Source organism: Ipomoea nil, unplaced genomic scaffold, assembly GCF_001879475.1.
Source record: "Ipomoea nil cultivar Tokyo-kokei standard unplaced genomic scaffold, Asagao_1.1 scaffold1993, whole genome shotgun sequence".
NCBI lineage: Eukaryota > Viridiplantae > Streptophyta > Magnoliopsida > Solanales > Convolvulaceae > Ipomoea > Ipomoea nil.
This window is the reverse complement of record NW_017618421.1, coordinates 1,857,951-1,865,983: the sequence shown is the minus strand read 5'-3', so window position 1 is coordinate 1,865,983 and position 8,033 is coordinate 1,857,951. Positions and strand designations below refer to the sequence as shown.

Sequence of the window (8,033 nt, the reverse complement as noted above, 5' to 3'; positions counted from 1 at the left end):
TTCCGCTTCCATGTATTTTTGAACATCAGGTGATTGACTGCGGGCTCATTGTCACCTCTTCCAAAGTAATTAGTTTTTTAGTAGTTATGTTTTTTAGAAGTTATGTTTTTTTAGTAGTTAATAGTGGGGATAGGATGAAGAATGTTCATGGGTTTTTGTAGTATTGTTGTTCTTGACACATAACTTTGGTGCTCTGTTTTTTGTTCCATGGTTTTTGCTAGCAGCGTGTTGTGTTGTTCTTGACACAACACATAACTTTGTTGCTTTGTTTTTTGTTTTCCAAGCAAGATTGTAATAGATTACCCAAGTAAATTTATTTGAGCTATCTTCCTGCTTCAATCTTCAACTAAGATATAATTTTGGCTATGAGATGAATCTTCCTGTATGAGTATGAATATATCTTGCAAGTACGGACTAAACATTGACTCAAGTAAAATAAGATTGGGAAATGCTAATTTTTCAAAATATATTTTATCGCTCTGATACCACTTTATATTTTATCACTCTTCTGGATTTCATGTGGATCAAGGTATTTTATATCAAGAAAAACTATATACGTTTTTATTTGTCCGAAGTATTATGACTTCATGTCAAAAGCATCAATATGAACATTTGTACCTTGATTTGCTATTCCTTATTTCATCTCATAACTTAACAGTCGCTATGACAAAGCGAGAAAATAATAACGAGATGATATACAAAATACATCTATAAGAACAAGTATTATCCCTTAGACTTTAAGATGCTTAAAGCTTAAATTGATTTATAATATATCAATCCAAGTCATGGCGTTTAACATAATGCCAATATTCAAATGACTTCTCGAAAGATGTATTTTATACCTTAAGGATATTAATGGATATTATTTAACATCATTTCCTTTTCTTTCTAGGAGAATCATCAAATCACTCTTTACAAATTACAAAAATAATATGTGAATTTGGGAATTTTCTGTCTCAAAGAAAAGGTATTCAAAATGATGTTTTGAAGCAGCGGACTTCTGGTCCTGAATTATCCTTTTAGGTTAAAATGGTCATTTATCTACTTCGGGAGATTATTTGGACATAGACTAATTAGTATGTGAAATTCTTTTTTAAGGAAATGTTCGATCTACAGGTCGAGATAATACTTGATTTTCCATCTCCTTTATTTTACAATAAGCCCCTTAATAAGTACCTAATGGTACATATTCGTGTCTATAATTTCCTATTTTAAGAAGAAATTATTTAATCAATTGCTTTGCTATTTTAAGTTAAGTAAAGCATTTGTACTTCAACAATAAACATGTTGTTATATTTACTTTCTTTCATTTTGAGAATTATAAATTCATCAAGGTTTTTTCCATATAAACATTAGTGTCTAATGACCCATAATTTCTAGGTCATGACTTTAATAAGCTGCATATCTAAATTTATTATTCTGCCAATTACGTAGCGAAACTTTTAATGATATTCATCATGGGAGAGTAGAGTATACTTGATTCTGGGTTTCTGCGTGAACCCTTAGGCTACAGACTCGCTTTATATCTCATCACCTTATCATTCTTGTTTTCCTTCATACAATCATCATTTGTAACCTACAGGGTTAATACTTCATTGATGTACAAAAGGAATATATTAGCGAGTTGGGCTGTATATACCTTTAATTGCTCTCTTTATATGTTAATCAATCTAGGCGCTTCTGACACCTAGTTCTGGATCCAGATTGTCATATAATATGAGCAGTTGGAAGGAAATTGTGTTGTCGACAACTTATAACATTTTTCTATATATGTGGACAATGATTTATTTTTTTAAGGGTTTCTATAATGATTTATTTCTATATAAATGTACAATTTTGCAATGCACATACTGTTTCTTTAAATACATACTGCTACTCAAAAATTCAACATTGAAACACATAAAAATAAATCATTACAATGGTATTTTATAAGATTTTAAATATATATATAACGCTAAATATAACAAATTCTAAGCTCAAGTTTTTAAAAAAAAAATCAGCCCAACACTAATCCATTGTTGCAGCCCATAACCCGAAACTCAATAGGCCCATATATAAAATCTGTTCTCATAAACCTAATCATTATCATCAGACCTTTTGACTTCCCTCTGCTGCGCCAATCATTATTGTGTGGACCATGATCCACACAAGTTGTGTAGACCATATTTTATCTACGGTAAAATAATGTATATTCAGTACAAAAATAATATACATTCAGTACAAAAAAAATGTACATTATATTTAGGGGATGTAAATTATTTTTGTTCTGAGTGTACATTATATTGTATAATGTACATTCAGTAAAAAAATAATGTACATTTAGTATATTAAAAATATACTTTTTGTTATGGTCCACATAACATTGTGTGGACCATGGTCCACACAATAATTTGTCGCGCTCTGGCTTTTCTCTAACGCGGCTGGAGTTGCTGTGTAGCTTTGCCAACTGGATTATATTGCTGCTACGATCTTTTGACTTCAACTGGCTCGGTATGGGTTTCTTTTGATAGAGTCCAAAAAAAAAAGAGATTATTGGAGAAATCAGTAGTTTATTTGTAAATATCTTGGTTACAATATACATTCATTGAATGATTACTTAACTAAAAATAATTAACCTATGTTTTCTTCATATCTTTGTAACTGATACATGCATATTTGATACACCATCAGATATGGGATTTTAATCGTGATGTGGTTAGATTTCAAACCTAAAAAGCATGGATCTAAGCTTGTCTTTGAGGTATATTAATGATGTATTTTATTTTTTTTTTTATGTATTTGAAGTATAATTCCCGTGTTTTTATTACTTACAAATGATTTCAAACCTCACACAGATATAAACTTGTCTTTGAAGTATATTAATGATATATTATCATCTATCTAAATTTCTATAATTTCAGTATTTTTATTTCTTAAAAACTCAATTTTCTTGATTAATGGGTAACTATATAAACCCTAAATTGTATATTAATTTAAACTGAAAATTTTGAAAACTCTTTAATTTGTAATTACATATATTATTATTTTATTGATTGATTTTTTTTTTTCAATGCAGGTATGAAGCAGTATAGTAGAAAACATTGTGGAGTTACATAAAATGCATATAGATTTTATGAATAGTATAAGATAAGTAAAAATCACATCTTCAATCATGTATAGTTTTTACAGTAATAAAGAATAATAGAATGTGTACTAACCTTTCCATTTGATGGTTATTTCCTCTTGTTGCCAATAATGGTTGGTGTTGTTATCCTCTTCATAGCTGTGATTTTTTTTGGATATGAAAAACCAATAATTCTGTTGGGTGTAAGACTATGTATTTATAGGCTAGAAAAATGTAAATAATAAATTTGTTAATCTATGCATCTTTTCAGTCTTTTCAGATACCAAAGAGATTGTAAATGTAATTGCACATGCTTGTATAATGAACAGACTCTTGGTAATAAATAGCCACCAATTAATTTACTAATTATTAAGATGCTTCGTATAACGTGAAATTTTATTTTTGAAGTCTGAAAAAAGTCGGCTCCCAAACGCAGTAAATATCGGTAATTTTGCAAATATATATATATATATATATCATTGTCCTGAACGGCAGCGTTTTGTGTAGTGACAATTGTGGCTGGAATTGGCGGGAACTATGGATTCTGCTTTATTATAATATATATATATATAAAAGATAGAAGATACAGCTAAAAAAAACAAAGCTTAGCTGCTGCTGCTTCCTTTACACAGCAAAAAGAAGCAGAGGGAACTCATCAGTACATTGTACATGTGTATATATATATAATAATACAATCATAAATAAGGACATAACTACACATAATAATGTCCACATGATATATTTATAACAGACTTCAACTATTACAGATTAGAAAAACTTAATAAGACATTCATCTAATACTCCAGTAAAATGGAAGTTTTATTATTAATTGAGAAATAATGTCCCCTTCTACTCATCTCTTGAGTAAGCATTTTACATGCCAAATTCATAGGAAAATGAATCCAATTGGGTACAAATGTCAATTTTCCAGATAACTAATCAAATAAAAATTCAAGGAGACAAGAATTTGTCTGTCCCGGCTTCAAAACCAGCAGTTTCTTGTCCCCAATTAAATCAATCTCAAATCTGGCTAAGAATTATTGTGCTATAACTCAATTATAACGTGGTGAACTTCCTGGCCTTGGGCAGGTAGATCATGTAGAGTCAAAGTCACCAAATTGGTATCCCAATCATATGAAAAGTCAGTCACATTTCCTCCAACTTTGCAGGTTCTTGGCTTGGCAGAGGAAAAAGCACCAAATCTCCCACACCCTTTAACCTCCATTGAAACAACTAATCCCACCTCCTCGTACTCAAGTCCCACAATCGCCCCGCCAGCATTGAACATGTCAAGGAGCCCCAGAGGCGCGAAGCTGAAGCCCGGGGCCAAGTCCTTGACCGGGGTGACGGTGAAAACCTCGTGCTCCAGGACTTTCAACGAGACAGGCAATGCTCCATCGTGTGGGAGAGCGATGAGTTCACCGCTCCGGTGAGAGTAAACCGCGCAGTTTCCATCCCAGTGGGAATCCAACGCCGCCTCCGAGATGAGATGAACGTCTCGGGCCCTGACGTGGCCTGTAATCGCCTCGGGGTTTGTTTGGTGGAAGGTGTTCTTCTTCTCAACAGCGTTCCATGCTGCACCTTGGCAGTTGTATACTCCAATCACTCCAGTGTATTTGTTCATGTTCCAGATCTTCAATAGGCTGGAAAACAACAGGGTTATTCATACCATTTCCACATCGAACATTCATTTTGATAAAATGTAGAGAAAAATTGAACATTTAATTTACCTAATGCCATCACGAGCAGGATCCGAGAAGAGGCAGTCCTTTGTAGGGCGACCAGGCAAACAAGCTCTGAGGATTGAACCATCCGGGAAGACAAGCTTCTTCAAGAGATCAAAGTTATGTTTCCCAGGTGCATCACTGTTACATCACAATTAAGGTTTTAACATTAAATTAAATGCATGCAGGAATTGGTAAAATTTAATTTTGTTGGACAGAGGCCAGTAAGAGCTAAGTCCATCAACTGGTGACTAGGGCATTGTTAGGTAAAAGTCACTGAATGGCACACCCTGTTTCTAAAAAAAGTGGCCTCCTGTCAGCTATAACTTTTAGTGTAACAGGTAAGGACCAAGTCTCTAAATTGATGACTAGAGGATTGATAGGCAGAGGCCAATGAAGGGAAGTCCAGCATTCTAGACTCTGGGAAAATATAATTGACCCTTTGTTACCGGCTATAACTTTTGGCTTAGTAATAAACTCTTGTCCTAACAAATTTCCACCTTACCTTACATAGACTGGACCACCACTGATGGCCCTGGCGGAGCCATGATACTCAGCTGCGGGATGGAGAGAGTGGAACATATCCCAATCAGGCTGCATGAATTCTCCCAAGAAAACACTGTTGTATGCAACTGCTGCAATGTGGATGGTGTGGGAAACAGGATCACGCGGAAAGAAGTCATCTGATGCCCTCACAACACCGGTTTGTTTCGAGCTGTTTGTTTGTTTAATCAATCAGTGATGCATACATACATACAAAAATTAGTTAATTAATTAAAGAAACAATAACTTAGCTCACCAGTACAGAGCATCAGTGTTGTGGCTCATGCAGGCAATGATGCCATTATCTGGGAAATTCTTGGCTATGGAGGCATCAAGAGCTTGATTATACTGTCTGGTGATCTCTACTCTACCCCCCACCCCACCCCCCAGGGTCTCTAATATACACTGCACATCCACCTTCACTCCATCCACCCCTGCCGATGCTAAGTATCCGTGCATTTCATTGAAAAACTTTTGTGCATTTTTGGGGTTAACCACACCTAAACCTTGAACTGCAATTGGATCACTTTTCCATGTGGGTTCATTCTCCATTACCCCTTTTGAGATGTTTGGGTATTTCAGGGTGGCCGGCCCGTATTCCTCCATTTCCTTCACCCCCGGTCGGACCCCGCCCCAGTAGCCTGTAATTGCGTGCCACACGTATGCGTGTTTTAGGCCGTACTTTTCCTTGGCGGTATTTACTATGTCCTGGATCCCGGTGTTTTTCTGGAATTTGGAGTTTTCTTTGATTCCGGTGAGCCTCATCACTGATTTCTCCGTCTCTGGGTCGCCGCCGACGGACTGCCACCCGTCATCGATGAGTACGAACTTCGGCGGCGTCGCGCTGCCGGAGAGGCTCTTGAGCCCCGCCTCCACTCCCTCTTGAGTAACCTGAGAATTTGTGCGAATCATTTTTCAGTAATTGTAATTTGCGCACAATTCTTGAAATTCTTGAAATAAGAGAAAAGCTTAATGATTCACTAACCTCTTGATAAAACGCGTCCCAAGTGCACCACCCGAAGTAATCCATGATTCCCGGCAACTTCTTCTCGTGCCGCTGCCGGAAACTCTTGAGGTGGAGTTTCACCGCCGTTACCGCGTCGGAGATGGCGGTAAACGGGTCGGACCCCACGTGGATATATACCGAGTGGGTAAATTCCGATCCCACTGTATCTACATCTCCACTTTCCAGGCACAATTCCAGCTCGTCATTAGAATTCCCCTGAAGACAAGCTCGGAATTTCCCTTCAATCAACGGAAGGAAAACAGCGTAAACATAATCTTCCCCGGCAGACCCGGTTTTGACTTCGACGAGAAGGAACTGGGTTTCGACCGGGACGTCACGGCCACGCTCCCCCATCCTCTGACACATCCACCATAGCTTAAACCTGAAAGAAGCAAAGAACCGCAGGTCCAGGAACGTCCCAAGAGGGACAACGTGGCGGCTACTTTTCTCATCAAAAACCGCCCCCAAGAACAACCCATCCACCGAACCGGAATCTGAACCGGAAGCGGCGATGATATTTTCCGGCATGTTTGTGATTACTGCCCGGTCCTTAACCACCAGTTTCCGGTCAGCAACTCGAACTGCGGGTGTTATCGTCATGGCTAATCTAATCTAATGAAATAACAGAAAATAGAATTCAAAACTCAAGTACGTAATAAGTTAATTGAATGGCAGAATTGAAGTATAACCTCTAGCCTTACTTGCAACGCACGTAAAAGGGAGAGTACCAGTAACAATGGAAGAATGGGTTTGAGTAGAGAGGAAAAAGAATGTTGATGGAGGAAGTGGAGGCTGAGAACGGACAGAATTTATAGGTGTGGGATTGAAGATGACAGAACATGGAGAGAGTTGGCGGTTAGTGGAAGCATGGATCACACACACTGCCGCGTCAGATCCTATAAATTATGACTATTATCTTCTCCAGATAATAAGGATAAATATTTTTGGGTTTACGAGAAGATATAATATTTTTAAATATTCTTTTTAAATAAAAAAATTAATTATAGATTGAAACGTTTACAATGAAAATTAATGAAATACACAAACATTTCTTATCGTGAGATATAGAAACAACTTCTCTAATAATGTTACTGAAAACTTGTTTCGTAGACTGTTTTACATATTTGAAGTTAAATTCATTGGAGGAACTTAAAGCTTCTTTGATATCGTTAATGATCTGGTTAAACGTACTCAAGACCGATACTGGTTAAAAGGTCTTGCCCACCATCTCGGTATCTATTTTCATTCTTCTTTCCATTGACAATGGCCCTGTTTAGTAAAATGGTTGTTAGCTAATAGCTGTTAGCTGTTAGCTGATTGTGTTAATTAGAAGGTATAAATAGTTGATAATATTAGCTGATTGTAGAAAAGTGTTTGGTAAATTAACTGTTAGCTAATAGTTGTTTGGTATAATTTCTTTTCTCAAAAAGCTAATTGAAAAAGTTGATTGGAGTAGCTTTTTCAATTTTAGCCTTTTAGAGTTGCAAAAAGCTAATTAACCAAACATTTATATTGACACTTTAACTAAATCAAACAATTAATAGTGATCAAATAAGCCAAAATTGGCCTATATTTTTACCAAACATGGAATATCTTCATCGGGCTGAACTGCATGTCATAGTTCAGAGGAGTCTCTTTTACATTGTCATCATCGTTA

General features: G+C 36.2%; 1 protein-coding gene across 2 annotated transcripts; it reads right to left on the bottom strand.

Moving 5' to 3' along the window:
• Positions 1-3,903: 3,903 nt before the first annotated feature.
• On the bottom strand, positions 3,904-7,170 carry LOC109147296 (probable galactinol--sucrose galactosyltransferase 6). Of its 2 annotated transcripts, none has more exons than XM_019294947.1 (6): positions 6,356-7,170; positions 5,627-6,261; positions 5,333-5,542; positions 4,834-4,968; positions 4,108-4,746; positions 3,904-4,075 (listed from the first exon to the last, which is right to left on the bottom strand). In XM_019294947.1, exons 1-5 carry the CDS (start codon positions 6,974-6,976, stop codon positions 4,149-4,151), a joined length of 2,199 nt encoding a protein of 732 aa, XP_019150492.1. In that variant the 5' UTR covers positions 6,977-7,170; the 3' UTR covers positions 3,904-4,075; positions 4,108-4,148. The 2 variants fall into 2 exon arrangements, with proteins under 2 accessions (XP_019150492.1, XP_019150496.1); XM_019294951.1 differs by having other exon boundaries at positions 3,904-4,746; positions 6,356-6,988; positions 7,078-7,149.
• Positions 7,171-8,033: the final 863 nt, after the last annotated feature.

Coding starts and splice junctions, on each gene's coding strand:
- LOC109147296 (XM_019294947.1), bottom strand. CDS start 6,976: ATGACGATAACACCCGCAGTTCGAGTTGCTGACCGGAAACTGGTGGTT. Junction 6,262..6,355: donor GGGACGCGTTTTATCAAGAG/GTTAGTGAATCA, acceptor ACAAATTCTCAG/GTTACTCAAGAGGGAGTGGA. Junction 4,969..5,332: donor GGTGGTCCAGTCTATGTAAG/GTAAGGTGGAAA, acceptor GTGATGTAACAG/TGATGCACCTGGGAAACATA.